The 24033-nt window shown below is 28.8% G+C and overlaps 1 protein-coding gene and 1 long non-coding RNA gene across 3 annotated transcripts in view; one reads left to right on the top strand and one right to left on the bottom strand.

The window, feature by feature from the left end:
• Positions 1–2787, top strand: part of LOC136088727 (uncharacterized) — an 8925-nt gene extending 6138 nt beyond the window's left edge. Inside the window, exons 2-3 of one of the 2 annotated variants that reach the window (XR_010642442.1) lie at positions 1830–1877; positions 2064–2787. This is a non-coding gene — a long non-coding RNA (uncharacterized LOC136088727). The remainder of the gene's footprint in view (positions 1–1829; positions 1878–2063) is intronic. The other variant, XR_010642441.1, reaches the window with a different exon arrangement.
• A 17020-nt stretch (positions 2788–19807) lies between these two features.
• LOC100204498 (cyclin-G1) lies at positions 19808–23637 on the bottom strand. The gene is made up of 5 exons (XM_065813233.1): positions 22720–23637; positions 21811–22161; positions 21356–21487; positions 21122–21217; positions 19808–21026 (listed from the first exon to the last, which is right to left on the bottom strand). Exons 1-5 carry the CDS (start codon positions 22819–22821, stop codon positions 20646–20648), a joined length of 1062 nt encoding a protein of 353 aa, XP_065669305.1. The 5' UTR covers positions 22822–23637; the 3' UTR covers positions 19808–20645.
• Positions 23638–24033: the final 396 nt, after the last annotated feature.

The following is a 24033-nucleotide window of genomic DNA, read 5'->3' on the forward strand; positions in this document are numbered from 1 at the left end:
TTCCAAATATCATTCTACGGGGAAGTTGGCAGCAGATAACAAAGGTGAAAGACCACGTTCCACCACTACTAGAGAGGATTCTATGATTGTCAGATCCGTCAAGAAGGATCCCTGGATATCATCAGTCGAGATAAAAAAGCAATTAGAGCTGCTTGTATTGGACCGAACAATCAGACAACGTGCTGTTGAAGTCTGATTGTTTTCTCGACGCCCTGCAAAGAAACCACTGATTTCACTAAAAAACCAGAAGAAAAGACTCCTGTTTGCTACATCTCATATTGACTGGAACGTGCAGAAATGGCGAACTGTCCTGTTCAATGATGAATCGAAGTTCAACATCATTAGGAGCGATGGCATTTGCTGTGTACGTCGACCGGCTGGAAAACGCCTCGATTTACGTTACTGCCATAAGACCGTGAAGCATGGTGGAGGCAATGTAATGGTCTGGGGGTGTTTTTCTGCTAACGGTCTAGGTCCAATACATCGAAACGATGGAATAATGGACTGTTTCATGTATAAAAATATCCTGAAAGATGTTATGTTACATCATGCTGAATGGAATATGCCAATAAAATGGGTTTTTCAGCAAGACAACGATCCGAAACACACTGCAAAAGTAGTCTAGCAGTGGTTTCAAGACAACCACCTATTGGTGATAAATTGGTCGCCTCAATCTCCGGATCTCAACCCTATCGAGAACCTGTGGGAGGTCGTCAACCGCAGAATTAATCGTGAAGGTGTTCGTAATAAGGATCAACTGTTTTAACAAATTTAAAAGGCCTGGGCAGCGATTCCACAAAGTTTCATTGATCACCTGATCGAATCTATGCCTCAAAGATGCAAGGCTGTGATCGACAACAAAGGATTCGCCACGAAATATTGATAGCGAAATACAGCTTGGTCAACATTTTGTCGAATTGCACTTGTTTTGTCCAGAAGGAAATCAACTTTTTTTAATACTTATGAATAATTTATTAATTTTCGTTTACAAATAATGAACTTTGTGATGAACCAAACTTGAAGAACTTTGTCTTTTAACAGTTACATAGTTATTTCTCTAAATTGAAAAAATGCAGCACTTTTATATAAAGAAACTAAATTAGCATTATTTGGTTGCACTCGTTTTGTCCGATACTGTATATATATATATATATATATATATATATATATATATATATAATATATATATATATATATATATATATATATATATATATATATATATATATATAGGGGAGAGTGCGGAGAAGTGGGACACGTAAATGTTTTTGGGGGTAATTGCAATATCTTTTTTATTTGAGATATAAACTGAACCAACCAAGTTTTTACGAATAAACCTTCTTTTTAGGCACTGATTGTTTACATTAAATAACAGTATTTTGGCACCACTTCTAATTAGAAAGTTTAGGCTTTCCCCCTTCTCCCCACTCTCCCTTATACATATATATATATATATATATATATATATATATATATATATATATATATATATATATATATATTATATATATATATATATTTATACATATTTACATATATATATATATATATATATGTACATATATATATATATATATATATATATATATATATATATATATATATATATATATATATATATATATATATATTTACATATATATATATATATATATATATATATATATATATATATATATATATGTACATATATATATATATATATGTATATATATATATATATATATATATATATATATATATATATATATATATATATATATATACATATATATACATATATATGTATACATCATACTACCACTCTCAAAAATCCTTTGTTTCGATAGGCTTAACAAAATCTAAATTGTCAATGAGATTAACAGGAGTACCACAAGGTAGTGTATAAGGCCCATTTTTATTTTCGATGTTTGTTTCACCTGTATATTGTATTATTGCTAAACATGGCACAAATCATCATTAATATGCCAATGATGCCAAATTATATACTTTCATTAACCAAGGAAAAGATAACATTAATAAAATCACTGAATATGCTAATGTTGTAACAAAATGGTTTTTAGAAAGTGGAGTTCTACTTAACCCAAGCAAAATAGAAGCTATCTTATTTGGATCTAGGAAACAATCTGGAAAATTTAAAAATAGTTCCAAAATTACATTCTCTGGAACCACACTAACTACAGTAAGTTCGGTGAGAGTCCTTGGTGTCACCCTAGATTCAACACTCACCTTAGAAGCAGTCAATGACTAACCAAAGAAGCAGCTAATACAATTGCTTGTGGCATTATTAAGTCTCAACTTGACTATTGTAACAGTCTTTTATCTTACAAAAAAAATCTTAAAAAACTTCAATGTACTCAAAATAGCTTATCTCGCATTGCCTCTCATTCTCCTTTTTATTCAAAATCAGAAAAAATGCTAATATCTCTTTATTGGTTATCAATCCATTAACGAATAGATTACAAAATATCAGTTATTACATATAAAACTTTAAATACCAAATCTGCTGTATATCTGTTCGAATTTTTAGAAACCCGAATTTCAAAACAAGGCACAAGATCGTCAGACAGTTGTTAACTTACTCGACGCCTATCAAAAACTTCCCTAGGAGCAAGTCTTTCTCAATATCTTATGATTGTAAATTAACTTTTATGTTTTCTTTTTTCATGTTTTTTATTGTTGTTGTTGGTTTTTGTTTTCTTAAATAAATTTTTTTTAATTTTCTTTTAATGAATAACTTTGAAATATAAATATATATAGCATTGCATGACCGTAAGTTAACCTTCATGTTGTAGTGATTAAATTACTTCCTTAACTTTTCTTAAAAATAACTTTGAAAGACTCTATTAAACTATTTTGCATTTTACATAAATTTGAAACTTTTCGTTTTTTTCTCTTATTTTTTTGTAGTTACAACGTGCTTATATAAGTGTCTAAAAAAAACAAGTGACTTGGTGAGAAGACAATCCTGTCTTCTTCTTGTCCTTGCCATCTTTATATTTATATTATAAAAAGCGGAACTTATAAATATTTGTACGGCTAAATAAATGAATAAAAAAAAAAATGATGAATTAAAGAAGTATGTTCTTTCACAAGTTGTACTTTTGATTATAAAAAATTGTACCGAAGGTTTTCTGTTTATGTTTTCATCAAGGCATTCAAGATTAAAATTCTTTAATTAACTTTGTGTCAGCTGGTGCAAGTATTAGGACAATAAAAACTTCAATTCATCAATTAATTTTCCTACTGCCAGAAATACAAACGCATTTTTTATACACTGCGGTCAGAAGATTTTTAAATGCCTTGATGATACAACCTATACCTCAATGAAGTTTTTAACCAGATAATTTTGAAAAATGTCCTAAAAATAATTTTATTATAAAAAAGTTTCTAAATCGAGATATTTTTTTATTTTATTTTTCAAAATAGGAAAGCCATTATAAAACGTTTTAACTGTTTTAAATAATTATTTAACTTGTTTTAAAATTCAGTCAATGTATGTATATGTATGTTTGTTCAGTTATCAATGATTATTATTTACAAATTGAATAAGATCGTGGATAATAAAAACAGTTCGTGGTAAATAATTTGTTTAAAATGTATGTCCTAATTATTGAGGGAGAGAAGCAAACAAGGGCCCCTCTTTTCTGACAATATATGCAAATATAGCTGCGCTAATCAAGTTGTAGGGATAAATAAACCTAAGTTTACCTTTAAATATTTTGAGCGATGGTGCGTTTACTGTGGTAGTTGTTAAGGAATTCCAGTTCTTACCAACTCGATTAGTGAAGAAGTTTGTGTTTTAATTTTTTTTGGCGGCTAATTCAAAAGTGTGACTCTTTGTTCTTAAACTATACTTAGATCCTTAAAAAGCTGGTGTGATTTGTGGCGCCACAAAATTGCTTGAATCAATTCCATTAACTATTTTTTATAAATATAGAGTAAATATAGAATAATACGTAAGCCGTAAGTTTCCAGGGTAGTCAAATTAAGCCATGTTAAACGTTCCTCGTAATTTAGGTGATTTATTAACTTGATCTATTTTTATTGTGGTTTGATGCTGAATTTTTAAAATTATTTAGTATCTCATATGTAATGAGGAGACCACGCTGGGATGGCAAATTCTAATAATGGTCGAATATAAGTAGTATACGAATTCTAAATCCTTTTTTTAAATTTCCCTAGAACTGTTTACAGTTGCACCTGCGTGCTCAGGTTGTAACTTTACTTTACAAGATCATTATGAAGACATAGTGCATCTTTATCAGACTTGATAACACCTATAATCTTGCTGTCGTTTGCTTACATCTTTATATAACTCAAAACTAAGTCCGGTAAATCGTTAATGTAGAATCCTGAGGTACTCCGCTAAGTAAATTTCTCCATGGGGATAGAATATTATCTATTTTAACACGTTATTTTATATTGATCAGGTAATTAACCGCGAATGCTATAGGCCTTCAGTTTATATAAAAGTCTTCGTACGGTACCTTGTCGAACGCTTTTGAAAAGTCTGTATAAATAACTTTTGCCACAAAACAGTGGTTAATGGCATTTGTAACAATATCCCGTGATTCTCACAGGTTTGTCGTGCACCCCCTATATTTGACAAAGCCATGCTGAGCTGGTATAATAACGTTTTTTTTGACACAATGCTGCAAATTACAATTATGAGTTAAACCTTCTTAGACTTTACAAGGTACCGAGGTTTTGGAAACTGGCCAGTAGTTGCTTGCTTTTAATTTACTTCCTTTTTTGAATATAGGTGTTACTTTGATCTGAAACAAAGGAGGTTAAAATAGTAGACTAAAATAAAATGGTTAAAAAAATAAAAAAAGCTTCTGCGCAATTGTGATGCAATCAACTCCGTTGTTCAAGTGGTTGAAGATCCGTTTGAAAAATAAGGTATTTATACACAGTATTTGAAGTAGAGCGGTCTTTGCAGCTCTACTTCAAATACTGTATAAAAATATTCGTTGAGTATTCATTCATCGAACTTGCTTTGCTCATAAGAATCTAATCCGTTTGAGTTATGTTTAAAAGAAGCAGTTGGTGCATCTTCGTAGTTTTGCTTTTTTCACTAATTTTGTGACGGTTTTTGTTGATTTGTTGTATTCTGTTCTAATAAATTGGTGTGATCCTGGTCCTGCTGACACATGTTTACCCCAGAGTTTACTCTTTTTTTTACGGCTCCCATGACCACATCAGTAACCCGTGGATTTTTTTTGGCTGAAAATTATTCTGTCTGGCTTGTTAGTAACAACTTAGGACATAATGGACTCTGGTTCTTTAACACGTGGGTTTCAATAGGTTAAGAAAGTGAAAAGTTAGTTTGGTTATTTTTAAGAATACTTGTTCATCTTTATGCGACGGTCAGTAGATAAACCATAAAAGGAGTAGTTCTTTTTCGAGCTTCAGCGTTATTTACAGCTGTTCAATTAGTTTTTATTTAAGTTGATCAATATTTGTGTGCACTAGAGATTGCCTTTTAATGATCTGAAATTGATCTTCAATGATACGAAATTAAGATCTAGTAAAAAGAACTTCTTGCATATTCAAGTCGGATATTTGAAATTTTTATTAGGTAGCTTTTGTTTTTTGTTGCTTTTTGTATGACGACTTTAAAGCAGTTTTTAAAACCTGAACATGATAAGGCAATAATACTTTGCTTTTTTAATAGAAAAGATGCATGAATTTGCGATAATGATGATTTTGTGTTAACTTCATGGTTACTGTTTACATTATTTATCACACAATTATTTATTTATCATACGAGATGCAAGTGTATTCAGAGAGTTATTAGGTTATTAGTTTGAATTTTTGGTAGGTTGAGGCAAAGATTTCGACAATAGGTTAAAACAGATATAATAGTCGACTGAAAAATGTGTTCCGCTGCAATAAATTTGTTTTTTTAAACATCTTTGCTTCCAACAAGGCTGCGAGCAACCACTAATTAAATTTGGAAGTTACTGGAAGAGAAAAGATGAAGATTGTAGAGCAAGATAACAATTGAAGGATGACTTAAATGATTGCAAATTATATGAATCAGGAAAGCTAGATGAAGGAAGCGAATTCTAAAGAACTGATGTTCGAAGAAAAAAACTAGACGAATAAGAGTTTTTGGAGCACTTAGGAACAGTCACAGAAAAAGGATGAAACTTAATTAAATGAGAAGTAACACAATAATGAGTTTTAGAAAATGGCACAAGATATGCTAGCTCTTTAGAGCAGTGCCCATTATAGTATTTGTAGAAAAGAGAAAGAGAAGCAACATTACGACGATGTAATAATGGTTGGAGGTTGGCTGCATGAGCAGATCCAACTATGTTTACAATGCGTTTTTGCACCTTGTCTAAAAGAGAAAGGACATCATTAGAAGATCTGCCTCAGATATGGCAGCAGTATTCCATACAAGGCTGGATTTGAGATTTATAGAGATAGAGAATAGAATCCAAAGTAAGAAAGTGTCGAGCTTGATAAAGAGATGCAACCTTAGCAGATGCTAATTTTGCAACAGATTTGATATATGGTTTCCAAGAAAGATTGGAAGTAAGAGTTAATCTTAGAAGATGAAGAGTAGATGACTCATTGAGTACATCATCGTTCATAAATATAGGAAGATCTAACTTATTGCAATAACGATTGGCTGAAAAAAGTTGAGTTTTATCTGTATTGAAGTTCACCAGCCACTGTGAGCCCCAAGCTGTAGCAGAAGTGAGATCCTTTTCAAGCTTAAATGCCCCCTCCAAGCAGTTAGAGAGAGTTGGTTTCTTATCTCGACAAGAATAAATGGTAGTATCATCAGCAAAAAAAGCCACCTTAGATGTGAGAATATCTGAAATATCGTTAATGTAAATCAAAAAGATTATAGGCCCGAGGATAGAACCTTGAGGAGCCCCTGAAGTTACAGAATAAGAAGAAGAGTGCTGTCCATCGAGGACAATTTTTATACTACGATTGGAAAGGAAGGATTCAATAATCTTAAAGATGTTGCTAGATACACCATAAAAAAAAAGCTTATGGAGAAGACCAGCTTGCCAAATAATAAATATAACGCCAAATATAACGCATTTGCCGTTAGGTCAACTTCTCTTCAATATAACGCCAGAGTTGAACAAATATAACGGATAAAACTAACGCCAATATAACGGATAACTGGCGTTATATTTGCTCAACTCTGGCGTTATATTTTTTTTGTTATTTTTGCGTTAGTTTTTTTAGACTGTTCAACTTGAAAATCATCTTCTTTGGGGGAAGGAGGGGGTGGAGCACACCTTCCCTTTCCCCCTCCTCTTTCCCCCTCCCCCCATACACACACACACCTAAAATCACCTCTGTATATATGTATGTGGATCAATCTCAAAGAACTATAGGCTTGAGTAGAATCGCTCAGACTTCATATGTTGTAAGCAGTGGTTCCTAAAATGAATCCACTCGATTAGATCTATGAATTTATCAGCATTTAAGCAACAAATTTAATAAATAAACGTAGGTTTATAATCTAGTAAAAAACTTACTGGGTTCTTTTATTTCTATCTTTGTTTCAGAAATCATTTTTAGCAGTTTGATTAGAATGATTATATCTTGTTTTGGCTGTTGTGTTAGTGCACATTTTTGATGATATTCAAAGTAATCCTTTAGCACTAACTTTTAATTTTTTATATAATATGTCTGTTTTAGTTTGTAATATAATATGTCTGTAATAGGAATTTTATACTTATTAGAGCAACTCCATATTATGTAGGCTTGTTACTTACAAATTCCTTTGCGACCAAATTCCTTTACAATAAGAAATTAGGCATTTACGATTTAAAATATCAAATAGTTAAACCAGCTTTTATGTAAGTTAATTTCTTTGTTCGCGGATATTATTTTTCTACGATAGTCTTGTCAGAATTGATAATAGGAGCTTTAAATTTAGCATTTCTTTTTTGTCAAAGTAACATAATATGCTACCTGCTTTGATATATCTTCCATTACATTGTCATACTTGTCACTTCTGTATCGGTCTTTGTTAAAAATTATAAGTAAATAAAGGAAACCTATTTGTTATTATCAACTTTAACAATTGTTGTTGTGAGGAAATCTTATTTACAGTTGACATTTTGTTATGCCTCCTCGTATTTATTTGTTTCATGTGCAACTATCCATTTATTTTGATATTGAAAGAACGACACAACGATTTGAAATTTACTGTGAAAAACAAGCAATAAAGCTAAAATTTCCTAAAATTGAATTCTGATAAAACTCTCGTTATAAGTTATTAAAACGATTTTTTTTAACTAAATACAGAATTTTACTAAAACTCAGCAAACTAAATATTGAACTTTATAAAAATGTAATTAAAGTATAGGGTGTTTTCAAAAGTAATAATAAATAATAATGAATAAAGTAAAAATAAAAAAGAAATAAGTTTTAGATTTTTAATATTTCAAGAAGTAATATTTTGTTTATGCTGCAATGCTTAAGATAACATTTTATTAAGAACAATTTTTTATATACAGATGTTTTATATAACGTTGATAGTCGTTTGGCAAACAAACCTTTTTTATTTAATTCAAAACGTAGTTATAAAAAATGATACTTCCGAAAGCGCTACTTTTGTAGGTGTGCCATGCTAGACAAGAATAAAATGAGGATAGAAAACTAGGAAAGAATAATTTCAGAATAGAATGTTTTTGGATAGAAATAAAGAAACCTTACTAGAAAAGAATTTTTACAAAAGAATATTTTTTGGCAGAAATTTTGAAAAGAAACTTGAAATACTTTCTAAGAAAGAATATTTTTTAATAAACGTAAACAACTTGCTTGGAAAGAATTTTATTTAATAAATGCGAAAAACTTGCTAGGAAAGAATTTTATTTAATAAATCTAAAAAACTTGCTCCGACAGAATTTTATTTCATTAATCCAAAAAAACTTGCTAGGACAGAATTACCATTTATAATAAAAGTGAATCACTGATGAATGATTCAGAAATTTCAGATAATCTTTATTATTTCACAAAGATTTTGTTAGAATTAGATTATACTTATTTAACATTTATTCAATTAAAAATCATAACTGAAATTACCAAATTGCGCGCAAATTCTTTCTTAAAATTTCTTTGCTAGCACGTTTTTAAAATTTCTTTTCTAAAATTTCTTTGCTAGTACGTTTTTTCAATTTTCTTTGCTAGAAAGAAAATGACTTTTACTTGTGCGATTTCTATCCTAAAAAAGTCTTTGCTAGCAAGTTTTTCATTTTTCTTTGCCAGAAAGGATATATGTATTTCTTTCTTCTTTTCTATCCTTCAATTATTCTATCCTAAAAAGTAATCATGTTTTTTTCTATCATAGCAAGAATTTTCATGTTTCTTTCCTAGAAAGGCTTTCCTGAATTCTTGTCTAGAACCGGCCGCCCTTTTGTAAGAGTTTTAATTGAAAATTCAACTCTATGGAAGTATTATTTGCAACTATTCGATACAAAAAAAAAAAAAAGTGATATTTGATTAAAAAAAAAAAGTTATATTTGATATGAAAATAAAAAATTATATTCGATACAAAAATAGTTTCTAATCATCAATATCCTTTTGAGAGATTTTTTGTTTTTACGGAAGTCTTCAAAACCTTTATGTTAACCCTACTTTTAGAGCTTGATACCAAGTTTTACACCATCTCAGCATTTATTTATTTTAGCCTTGAAAATTGCTCTTTAAATGTCTAAATATTGCTTATCAACATTTTTGTACTCTTTTATTATAAATTACAAACTGATAAATCATTATTTAAAAAAGTTTTGACTTTTTTTGTTTGGGATTGTCTATAAAGAATGAACGTACGGATGGGAGAGAGGGGGTTTGCAAATGGTGCATATGAGATGGGGAGCAGGAGTCAATTAAGGTTCGAAATAAAAGCGTACGTACTTTATGGATGACCCCTTTTTATACAAACACGACTTTCAAATCAATAGTGAGCGGGTTATTAGAGTTTTGTTTATCGGTTACTTTATGGCATCCACTAGGTTACACTTCGTCAGCCGAGAACCAAGAGGCTGTATCTCCACTTTTTGTGATTCGGAGTAATTCCATTTTCAAATTTTAGGGCACAAATACTGACAAATGATCTTTTTATAAAATATTTATACTTTCAAGTCTTATAGTAAATTAAGTCTTATTTTTTTAGAAATAATAAAAATTTGTTTGAAAGGGTGGTTTCAATCTAAAAACGTTGCTAACTGAACATACTGGACAGCCAGCCTAATGGTTTGCATTTTTATAAACTTTAAAAAATGGCGTTTTTTCAGAAAGCGGTTTGTATGATTACTCTCATTTAGGGTTGGTAGGAATTTTAGTCCAGATCTAAAAAACAGGGAGGGGGGGGGAGTATGAACAAAAGGTTGGATGGAATTTTTTTTACTTAAAACGAATAAACAATTTAATTCTAAAGTGGCTTGCCTTCAAATGCGCATTATTAAACAGCTGTTATATTATAATTCCTATCAGTGATTGATTATATATTTTTCCTGTTTTTTATATATAATAATAACAATAATAACAATAATAATAATAACAATAATAATAATAATAATAATAATAATAATAATAATAATAATAATAATAAGAAGAAGAAGAAAATAATTATAATATATTAAATATATAAAATTAAGTAGTAAGCATTGACTAGTCTAAACTATTCGTAGTTTTATAATTTAGAGAACTCTATATTTATATTCGTACCTTTGAGAGACTTCATCAGCGGTGTCATGGTACGCCACTTTATAGATAACTAATAGAGTTTTAGCGGTTGTTTAACAGCATAAACAAAATCTTGACTAATCTGTTTGGTCAAAGGATATAAGTTGATAATAACAGTCATCACTTTTTTGGACATACGGCCTTCTGGTTCTTTTAATATAACCCTAAGTTTTATGATTTTTGTGAATCACTTAAAACATCAAAGATTTCATCATAGAGAACATTTTTTAATAATAAACAAAAAAAAGTCAAAACTGGACATACGACCTCTTGCTTCTCGGCTGGCGACTTGGTAATTATGGGGTTGCAGTTGGTTCTTGAAGTTTATAAAAGACTATTTAACAATTTAATAACCATCCTTAGTCAAAACAATTCATATTATTTGTTAGCTATCAACTAATCAAACAAACTTAGCATCAACAGTTCAATAATGCAGAGAGGAGAATTTAATGGAAACCGCGTAACCAAGTTTAATGGCAATCAGGATAAAAAGCAGGTGCTACCTCTACGATTTTAAAATGTTTGTGATTTTAGAGTATGCAAGCATCAAAATTAGTTTATGCAAAATTTTCATGTTCATGCAGTTCAATTTGGTTATGCATATATTTAAAACTAACTCTTAAGTTACAGACTGCTAAAAATTGAATTGTAGTTGCGTATTGCTAAAGACATTTCTAAAAGTATAACCATCTCAATAATAGTAAGTTTTCTAATCGAAACTTGAAGACATTATACTTGAATTAAAAATATGTTTTAATTTGATTTTAATTTCAAATCTCAAGAATACAAACCAGTGATTAGTGAGACTGATTTAGTTTGATTTGAAACATTATACAATATTCCAATATCTCCTAAAGTGTATGCTTTAGTTGTACTTGTGTCTACTTTTCTGGAACGAATGGCTGACATATACCCTGCAAATGGTCTTGGCTTTTGGTCAGAGAAGGCTTCTAAAACTGCTCATTATAACTTTAAACGGTTCTATAAGCAATGATATAAAATTTCATTTTGTCTTAACTCTATTAATTGGAACTGCTGAGGTCTGTTGATGTTTATAACGCTAGACATGCACATTTCAAAATTTAATTGGAAACATTTATGGTTTTAGAAGGCTCACATATAATTTTTATTCATCTTTTGTTTCAATTTTATCTTATATTAAAATTAATCGTATGTTTGTAATTTATATGTATAAAAAACATAATATATTTAAATAATTAAACAGCTATTTAATATAAAAATAATCCTTTATTTTCAAACAACTTTATAAAGGCATTAAAAAAGTTCAGGCAAACCCAGTCCGAAATGGTTCAGGTAAAATATTTTATTTGAAAATTCAGGCAATTAAATTCAAACATTTAAGCAAGTTACCGTAACTGCAAACCACCTAAACATTTTTAGTAAAATGCCTCTAAATTAAGAGTAATCACGTTTGGTGTATTCAATTTGCTTGTTTATTTATCTTTTATTCAACTTTTTTAAAAAGTTAAAGCAAAACAAATTCTTTATTAAACTTTTTTAAAAATTAAGAGTAATAATAAATAAATAAAAATTAGTATTAAAATTCTTTTATATTTGTATATACTTTTGGGTATATTACCCTGTTATATAGCGTAATATGTCTTGTAATTTAACGAAGTTACGTTGTTTTTGTAATTCTATTATTGAAATTTTTATTTAAAGGGGAAAAATAATTGTTGCTATTAAAAAACATTAATTTCATGATTCTAATGACTGCTACACAACAATTCCCTTTTCGCCAATTACTAACGTTTTGTAAAGTTTTATTTGCATAATCATTACCGCACTATAATTATAAATCTATAAAGCTACAACACTAAACTAAAAAATTGTAGATACTTAAGCAAATAACGAACAGTTCTAAACTTTATAAACTTTATAACAGTTTCTCATTCAAAATAATAAGGCTCCAATAATTGATTCGGCTCATGGATAGAAGGTGTAAATCCGACCTGGCTACAGTCCCTGTTTACTTTAATAAAATCCTATTTCCTTAAGAAAAGTTCAAATAGATGAAATAAATATAGTTACTGTTTATGATTAATAACTTTTCCTTTTAAAAACTTTCTTTGTTCTGTGTAAGTTATGTGTATCCTTTTTTTTTAATATTTTGACTTTGATATGGAGTTTTTTTTTGTGATTTCGTATGAATTAAATTAAATATTTCTCCTCATTTAATTATTTTATGAAAATTCAGAAACCAGTAAAACCAATTTTTTGAAAACTTGAAATTTGAAAAACGATTTTTCAAAAAGTTGGTTTTTGTATAAACCATAAATAAAACCACACCAAATTTTTGTCAACTCGTACACCGGTGCTGAATGCTTTGAATAAGTTTTTGAACATGTCGTGTGTTGCAGTGTGTTACAAATCTTGTAAACATGTTGTGTGTTTTTGTGTATTATAAATCTATCGATTAGGCATAAAGTATTGATTATTATTTCCTAATTCAAAACGTGTAAAATGTTTTTTTTATCGAACGTAATAAAAAAAAATTATAATTACTTATAAACATTTTGTGGCAATTTAGCATAATTAAGAATCTCAATTAGTTTAAAACTCGTGTTTAAAAAGACAAATGTCTTAATTCGTATCGTGTATCAAATGTCTCAATTGACATTTAAAACAAGTGTCTCAATTAGAAACATTTTTCTTTTTGTCTCGATTTTAAATTCTCAAATGTCTCAAACATTCAATAAAAATGTCTTAATTGGAGACATTTGACTTTCTAAACAATAGCTAAATAACAGTCTGGAAGATATAAATTTAGACAGGAACAATTGTAATTGGTCATGAATTTCGTAGTTTTTAGTTTGGCATAACCATTCATGCAAAACCATTTCTCCAAAGCCCTGCATTCGCAAATTTAGTTATCGAAAGTCTACTTAATTTGGTTTATAATAGCGATGGTTTATTGTTATTACAATTTTTTTAGTAAAATTGGAGGAAAGTTTAAATATATTTTATTTATCCAACACCGAAATAGCCAACCCAATACCGGTATTTCATTACTAGGCGGAATTACTGGTATTCCGGTATCGGTACCAGCAGTATTGGATGCACTACTCACAAAAGCTTTTGGTTTTTTTTACTGTTTTGACTTTTTTTTATTTATAGGTGTTTTTCTATTTTTTGACTGGACTTGCATATTTCAGCTTTTGAGTCTTTGACTTGCCTCACGTGCGTTTTGGTATAACTCATTTTCTTGATATATCATTAGAATTATCTTGTTTTATTTCCACATTTTTGAGTTTTGAGATAAAACGATTTAAAAAACAAAAACTTTAGACTGACCTATTTCTGGCCACATCCTAATTCTGGCCAATTTTTAAAAGCACTAAAATCTTTATTGAAGAGTGGGATTGCTCTGTTATAAAATGAAAAATAATATTTCAGCTTAAAATATTGGAAGATTTCCCGATGCTTCAAAATCATACTTAAAATTAGAGTTGTTAGTCCTTGGCCTCGGCCTTGCCTTAAGACCAAAAATTAAGGCCTTGACCTTGGTTTGGCCTTGAAACTGTAGGCCTTGGTCTTGGCCTTGAAAATTTTGGCCTTGGCCTTCAAAATAAAATATATGAAATTAAAGAATTAAAAGATTTCATTCTTTATTTTTATATACTTTTGTTTTCTGTTTTCATATGTATCTACAAGTATTTTTTCTTTATGACTTAGTTGAACTCTGCGCATAACCTTGGTTTATTTTGGCAACATTTGGTTTTATTGTCACAGCAATTGTTAACTACAGTTTTGTTAATAATTGGCCTTAACGTAAGGCAAAAATTTAAGTCTTTGGTCTTGAAAATGTTTGCGTAGGCCTTGGCCTTGAAACTCTTATTCTTGGCCTTGATCTTAAAACTCTTGGCCTTGGCCTTGTCCTTGGCCTTGTAACTTTTAGCTTTGGTCTTGTAACATGTGGCCTTGGCCTTGCTACTTTTTGCCTTGTTAACAACTCTGCTTGAAATATATGATACATTTTTCGTCTCCGCAAACTCAATGTTTGGGATTTTTCAAAGTTTTTATGATTACATTTAAATTCTAAAATTTGTCAAAATTGTATATTGTTAAAACTGTATTTGCAGTTATGTGAATTTTGTAAATTGATCAATAATTCTTTTAATTTGTGAGTTTCTTTATGCAACCAGAATTAAGCGGCCGAAAATTAAAATTAGAATTGAAAGTAACTTTATTTTAAAAACTGTTCTAATTCTTGAAGTAATAGGCTTGATTAAAACATATTGTCGTCGGTGTTATAATGTTATTATTTGATGCGTAAAAATATAAATAATGAAATTATATATAACGTGTGACTTGGAAGGGATTGTAATTTTGTTATTAAATTTTAGATTAAACTTTTTTTAATCTGGAGAATTTCAGTTCGAGGTAAAGTATAAAAACAATTTATTTAGTTTTTAATTTAAATAATTTTATCATGACATTTCTGTCATTAACACAATTTGATAATAATTTTTTTATTTATAACTAAATATTTTTCCGATCAAAAATAGTTTAAAAATATATATATATATATATATATTTAGTTTATAAATATAATATATTTAATAATTATTAACTAAACTTATTAAATAATTATTAAATAAACTTTATTTAGTTTATTTATTTATTTTTTGTTTGAAATGACTGCGACCCTAAATATAGTATTATATTGTTAATAGCTTGAAAGTGTTTAGTTTTAGAAGGAAAAAAAGTTAACCAATAAGATGTTGTAATAAAATTTAAATGATACCTAAAAAATTAAACAGCAAAAATCAACAAACTGCAAATGGCGGGCGAATTATTTAATTTTTTTTTTTTTTTTTTTTTGCTATTTTATTATCATTTTTAAACATTTTTACATTTTTTAGACTTTTTTTGAACTGAACACAAGCTATAATCGGAGACTAGACATAAGTCACGGAGTGAAGGTAAATGATTAGGTTTGTCAGAAAAACGAGTCATAAAGTTAACTATCTGAGTAAGTTATTGAAAAATGCATAAGTTATTTGCTTTAGTGCCAGCAGGGTTAGTGGCATTAGAGCCAAGTCATTCAGTGTGATGAGCATTAAAATCACCAATAACAACACTATTGGCAGAGGAGTAAAGAGAGAGAGAGGGCATGGTCAATTTGATCAGAAATTACATCTTAAAGCCAAACATGGGACTATTAGAGTCTTTGCAAATCAAAAGGATAGTACCCATAAACACTGAGATCTGAAGAAGGAATAGCGGAATTTAAATTAGTCTAACTAAGAGCAAACAAGTCTGGTGAACTTTGCAAGAGATAAAATTCAACTGATGTTAGGTTGCTTCACAGACCACAAGTATTTGTAAAAGATTTATTAAAACAGCTAGGTGGTGGGGATGGTTGTTTATGTTTAATTTTTGGGTTACTTTTAATTTAAGTTTAATGAAAATTTGACTCAATCATGAAACTGAGTTTTTGAGCTGTACCCTCATTAGGAGATAACATTAAGAGCTGCATAGCCACTATCATGGAGACGCAAGCAAAAACCTATGAGTAGATTCAGGAAGATCCAGCACTCATCATCCTAGGCAGGAAACAATGTAACACAGGTTTACATCTACGCCAACCTAATAGGTATTATTAGATTTTATGTCTTAAAATAACTAATTAGCAAAGTAATCATGATTCCGTTCTAGGTACAAAACGAAGTAAACTACATTTCAAGTTATAATACAATATGATGTAATATAATACAAAATATAATATAACTAGCATGAGTTACCCGGCGTTGCCCGGGCCAATATTTAAACTGGCTTACCTGATATCTGTACACAAAAATGGGCCCAAAAAATGGTCCCCTCTGATCCCGGGGTCAGGGGGGCCATTTTTGGGCCCCCTTGACCCCGGGGGTTGGGGTACGGGGTCAAAACCCAGCTAAGAACCTTCTCCTCCTCGAGGACTACCCCCATGCCAAATTTCATCGAGATCGGTCGGGCGGTTTGGATTTCTATACAGAACAAACAAACAAACACACACACACACATTGCCCTTTATATATATAGAAGAAAGACAAACAAACAAACACACACAAACACACATTGCCCTTTATATATATAGCTGGAGTTACCCGGCGTTGCCCGGGCCAATATTTAAACTGGCTTACCTGATATCTGTACACAAAAATGGGCCCAAAAATGGGCCTAAAAAATCGGCCCAAAAAATGGTCCCCCCTGACCCCGGGGTCAGGGGGGCCCATTTTTGGGCCCCCTTGACCCCGGGGATCGGGGTACGGGGTCAAAACCCAGCTAAGAACCTTCTCCCCCTCGAGGACTACCCCCATGCCAAATTTCATCGAGATCGGTCCGGCGGTTTGGATTTCTATAGAGAACAAACAAACAAACACACACACACAAATTGCCTTTTATATATATAGAAGATACATTAATTCAAGTTATATGTTATTTTTATTTACATGTTTGTAACTTTGGCTATATGCCGGGTAACTACATTTAATGCTAGAAACGAACTTTTTATAAAATTGTAAATGAACCTTTTGTCTAAAAAAATTTACCATTGACTCATCGCCTATTTTAAAAACTGTCGGAATGGACATGTCTTTACTAATCAGATTTTTAAGCCTGGGATAAACTCCGTTACTTATTATTGTTCAATTACAAAAGTTTTATTTTTATCATATATTAATCTACAAAACAAGCTTTAATTACTGAGTTAACAATTATTTTCAAGCATCCGTTATTCGACGTAATTTGACTTATTTCATTACTTGTTTTTTAAGTTAAAAAAAAATATACTTTCATTAATCTTTGTTAGGAATGGCAAGATCATTGCATTTATTAAGGAGATATTTTTGAAAAACTTTTTAAATTAAAGTTTTATGTTAAATAATTATTTATATAAATTATGTCTGTTGAAAATTTAAATATATTTATATTTATTAGATTAATTGTAAAAAAAAATTTATAAAATATTTATATAATATAATTAAACACGCTTAATGTTATAACTATCAATAAGTTCATAATTTAGCCTAATTTTTAAAAATATTTTAGAATATCGCCTAAATATAATAAAATACTTTAAAATAACTAACAAAATCGCAGATTAAGTTATTTTTATAAAATGTTTGTTTTTAATAAATCGCTAGTTATCGATAAGAATCAAACTAAACAAATAGCTTATAATACGTGTCGGATATCGTGATTTTGCATCATTTTAGCAAATAGTTCAAATAAACTTGTTACGTCATATCAAGAAACTTGTGTGCATCAAATAAAACATCTTGTTTTTAAATTATTTTTAATTGGATTTTTAAAACTATTTGATTTGCGCACGCCTCGATTTTAATATTTTTTGGCGTTAATTTTTTTATGTAGCGAACTTCTTTTACAAAATTTTTGGCGATAAGTTTTTTATGTAGCGAACAAATCCAAAAGCACTAACAAACTTATTACACGTTGATTGTTGTATTGTAAGTCAAAAGGCATGTTCAGGCGGGTATAACGTAATTAAATTAAAAGAATTGTAAAGCGAGGTAGTTATTTTTATACTTTGTTCAAATATTTATGAATCGGGAAAGTGTTTGTGACAATTTGCAAAGGATTTTTGTAAAAAATTAGGGTCAGGAGAGGCCAAAAAATTCCATTTTATTTAAAACCATAGTAACATCAGCTAGAAAATCGCCTATAAGATATTTTTTTTGACATAAATTTCGTTTTAAAGAAGCATTTTTAATCATTGCATGCTGGGAAGTTAAAAAACCATATTTCTAAAAAATTTTAAAAATACATTAGGGGAAAGGCGCCTATGATGGCATACTTAACTTTGAAACTTCATTATTCAGTATCCTGAAGACCAATAATAAAATTTTTGATATGGATACATTCTTTGTTACATCTAGAACAATAATTACCCTGGGAGTTTTCATCAGTTTTATTTTTTTTATAAGTTATTCTTATTGTAAAAAAAAGCACAAGTATGCCATCATAGGCAATCACTGCTCCTATGATGGCATAGGGGAGGATGAGGCTAGTTAGGATCGAGGGTAACTTAATAATATCATTTAACCTTAGAGTCTTTCCTCAGAAAAGCCAGAAATTACTCGAAACCATCCTAATTTACCATTTCATGCTACGCACCAGCATTGTAAAATTTTGCGCATGCGCATAGGATATATTGCGTTTTACGTATTTTTTGGACCAAAAAAAATTTTTGGAGCATCGCTTTTTTTTAACTTTACTTAAAAATAAGTTTTTCTTATAAAAAAAAAGGTTTTCCCAACTCGTCAATATTTCAACACCCCTAACTCGTCAGTATGCCATCATGGGTAAAAGTCATCATTTTCATTGAAACAAGCTGTGTCTGCTTTGTTCAAAAGATAAAATTAAAGTAACTATTCCACTAAATGCACAAAACTTGAATATAAAATGCATGAAAATTTCATTTCTGTACAGTTAATAGTAAAATCACAATCTTAAATATATGAAGGAAATAAAACTACAACAGCACATCCCAAAATCGATTTTTGTTGATTATAAAAACAATACTTGTGCACAAGGGACGTTTTTTCACTAAAGCTAATGTAAAGTCAGTATAGTCATGTAGGTCTAATCATTTTTTTACCAAAACCAATTTTAATGGAAATATGACCGGTATGCCATCATATTTCCATTAAAATGCGCCTTTCCCCTATTTGTTAAACAAAAAATAATTCCAAATGTTGTTTACATCATATAGACACTTTTCAAATAAAAACAGCTACTCAGCATCAATTTTTCATTCTTTCTTAAAAAATGTATAAGTATTATACAATTTTTTTTTGTCTATTTAAAATCGATTTGTAATTTTTTAAATTATTTTGCAATTAAAGTATCGACAATAAACTGATACGTTTATAGCGCAAAGTTTGCTGCTGATAACAACAGTTAAAAAGACATCTGTTAGATACCATTCCAAAGTCTAAGATTCTAATAGATTCAAAAATAATATTAGTCATTTGTTATACAAATAATAAATCCAGATTTGTTGCTTGTATCATTCAGACACTTTCAAAATAAAGAAAACAACAACTCAACGACACTTATGTTTTTTTTTTCCTTTTTATATAAATATTATACAAGTTTTTTTTGTCCATTTAAAAAGTTTTGACATTTTTATTTTATTTTACAATTAAAGTAACAACAAAAAAACTAATATGTTCATAGTGCAACTTTTGCTGCTCATAAAAATTTACATGACTTCCAAAAAAGATTCTATTATTAACATAATTGTACTCTTGTGTTTAAAACACACAAAACAATTTACATTTAGCTCTCGTTCTATGTAGCTGTGTTACAAAATACTAAAAACATATCGCACAGTATCTATATATATATAAAGTTTTCTGCTGTTGATAATATGTATACATTTTTTTAAATCTGATTTCATTTCTGAACTTTCAGATATTTTTAAAACTAAAAAAGAAAAATTAACATCAGCTAAATTTTTAAGTATGTTCAAGTTTAACATTTTTTGTTATGTTTTTAACTTGACGTTTAAATATTCTATTTTAAAAACAATAAAACTAATCAAAAAGAATTAATAACCTAAAAAACGTGATGCAAAACCTCATTTAAGAAGAATAGCACACTTGATCAAAACAAGTTAAACTTTAAAACAAAACACAACAAGAAACTAAGATTTTTGATTTACTGAGTTCACCTATTAAGTCTTGCCAACTTTTGTAATTTAGAAGTCATGTTTTGCTTTAAAGTACACAGCAAAAGTACAAAACAAATTTATTAACATAACAAATATCAAACAGAAGTTTAAAAAAAAGTTGCAAAACAAAAAGTTAAAAAGTCTGTTTGTCATAAAAGAAAATTAACTAAATTTAAGTAAATTAAGACACAGCAATGAGAGTATTATCTTAAGCAGGCAACGGCTTGACAGGACTCATAAGACATGCATTTAATTTGGATTCTATTCCACAAGTCAATATTTTTCGACGCTTAGCTGGAGAAGGTTGTTGAATATCATCTAAACAAATCTTTTGAAGACGATTTAGTTCTTCATTTAAAACATCACACTCTGTCACAGTCTCAAGAGGTTTAGAAAAATCACTAAACCTTTTCATCATTTCTAACTCAAAAGGATTTTCAACAATAGGTGATAATGGTGAACGACGTGAAACATATAAAGATTGTCTTTGAATAAATTTGCGAAGTCTTGGGACACGTGGTTTTTTAATTTGTCCAAAAATAACATTCTTAATAATGTCACGACAAGCAAGCATTTCTTGTAAATCAATCTAAAAAAAAAAAATTTTAGGCTACTATTACTAATTAATAATTTTAAATTACTTTGAGAAAACTTTACAAAAGATCTTTTATAGATTATACTTACTTTAGCACATGCTGCAATTTTCTCAATATATAAAAACCAACGAGAGGTAATCTTTTCTAAAGTACAACTTAACAGAGCCAGTGCTTTTAATGAACTCTAAAATATAAGTTTGTGGAGTTTATTAGCTATTGTTATAAGTTATGGCAATCGGTTGAATAAAGTATATGTTGTAATAAGCTAAATTGGAACTTAGTTTTAATGTAAAATAAAAAAAAAAATTTCAATAAAAAATACCTTAAACTGAAACAAACTGGTAGCACAAAGACATTGTTGGGCTTGATTAGCAAGATTTCGGTAGATGCTATAAGCTAATGTATCGCTACCAAACAAAGTTTTGAAATGCAAAGTACAAATGAAGCTGAAAAACTATTTAAAAAAAGAGAAAAGGAAAATCAAATAGTACAATCAATTTATAATAGATAACATTATTCCATCCAAACTTTAGTTTATGAAATAATTAATTGGTTAGCAGAGTTATAATCTAAATGTGGTGTATAATATTGTTTAGTTATGTAAAAAACAGTATAATTTTGATTTCAGAAATCACTTTTTTTTTACAATGAAAATAAAAATATAATGTGCATTAGGTCCACTTTAAACTTAATGTACTAGTCAATTTAGATTGTAAATTTTATAAGTTAATTAACGTTATAATAAAACTATAATACGTTTAAATATTGTCAACTCACTATTTCTAAAAATGTACAAATTGTTACATGGTTAACATCCCAATTTGTTTTTTCTAAAATTATTTTTTCCATGCGCTTGATGTCGTTTTCTGTAAATTTTCCACCTGTAAAACTAACAAATGTACTGAGAGGAGGAACAAATTCTTCTTCTTCAAGCACTTTTATAGCTATGTAAAATGCTGATAAAGTAGCACATTTCAGGTATTTGCCCTGCAACTTCACAAATCCTTGAAAACTATCTAGTATGTGGACAGCTAAAGCAAATGTTTCACATTGAAAACCACAATTTTCTGTCAGCTTCATTAACCAATAAATATTCTCTTTCCATTCCTCAACATCATGAATGTTTTCCTAAAAAAAATTACATGTATATATATATATATTATATATATATTATATATATATATATATATATATATATATATATATATATATATATATATATATATATATATATATATATATATATATATATATATATATATATATTATCCATTTATCTATTAATTTAACCAAAAATTGAAAATTACAAATTTTTATAATTTTACAAAATTAGGTTAGGTGTCACTCATATTGTTAAAAACTAGTCATTGGAGTGACACCTTAACAAACAAAAAAATTCAACAGTAATATTAATAAATGAAAGTAAGTGTAAATTAAATTAATTATAAAAAATAATGATTAAGCTATAATAAATTAAAGAAAATACAAGAAAAATATGAAAACACTCAATTAATATATATATATATATATATATATATATATATATATATATATATATATATATATATATATATATATATATATTCATACATACATACATACATACATACATACATACATACATACATACATACATACATATATACATACATAATATAAAACATGTCCATAAAAAATATATATTACCAGCTTTAAAAACTTCAATACTTTTAAATTTCTTTCTTCTAGAAGCTTCCATTGCAGTAAACGCTCAAGATGAGAAGGATCGCGACAAAGTTTATCAAGCATTATCAGTTTCCTACGGGAATCATCCCTCGGTAATTATGGGAGGTTTGAGGAAACCTTTTCCCAAAATTAAGACAGAAAAACAAATTTCTTTTTCGTCCGAAAGGCAGATGTTTTAGTAAAAAAGAATTTATGGGGTTAAGAAATAAATTTGTTTTGATGAAAAAGCTCGATGTAAAAAGTTCTCGCTTTCTTAATTTTTAACATAATGAATTTAACTTATTTATAACACTGAGTGTTTAACCACGGAGGTATAAACAATTAATAATTCAACCAATCAGATTCTACAAAAACGCTCAATCAAAGACAAATTCTCCGTGGAGCCTGGAACTAAAACTTTCAAAAATGTGAAGTGACTGTGAAAAAAGTTGTGAGGAGAGCAATTTTAGTAACAATACTTTAATTTTCAAAACATTTTTTTTAAGGAAATGTTTCAAGTACTGATTAATCCCAATATTTAAATAAAATATAAAAACTTAAATAAAATACGGAAACTAACTTGCTAACACAAATTTTTGAAATGCCGCAAGAGCAAATAATTAGTGGTAATAAAAAAACTGTTTTTAAAAAGAAACTAACTTGAAGCCAATAAATGCCAAGAATCCCTACTCTTTGTTCAACAAATATTTGACTTCTTTTCAATTTCAAAACTTCTTTCAAAGCCAAAAATTTTTAAATATAAAATCCTTGTTTTTAACGGTTAAAGGGTAAAAAAGAAAAGGTTGTAAAAATAAGTAAAAATTATTTTCATTATTTTATTTTAAAAACAATTCTTCCGTCGTACGGAAACGTTTGAAAAAAGTAAATCGCGCTATTTTCGCTGCATTTTCACGATATCGTGTTAATTAATACTGTATCGTGCGACCCTTTTAAGCTTTCAATGTCATTTGACATATTAACCTACTAAACCTGTCATTTGACATGCAAACGACCAACGTTGTGTGACATTTTAAACACGCAAACATATACATTTCTAGGTTAATACTTTTTTTTCAATCTAACTTTTTCAAATAAGTCAGATTTGAAATCTATTTCATTCTATTAAACTCTTTTACAGTTGTATCATTGGTTTTACTTTTTTTTGTTTTATTACTCTTATTTGTTCTGAAAACAACAACAACAAAAATAGTAATTATAAAAGTAAAACCTCTAAAAAATTTGTTTTTGATATCAGTATAACTTGATAAAAAAATTGTTTGTTTTCAAGTTTGACGG

This window comes from Hydra vulgaris, chromosome 12 (genome assembly GCF_038396675.1).
Source record: "Hydra vulgaris chromosome 12, alternate assembly HydraT2T_AEP".
NCBI lineage: Eukaryota > Metazoa > Cnidaria > Hydrozoa > Anthoathecata > Hydridae > Hydra > Hydra vulgaris.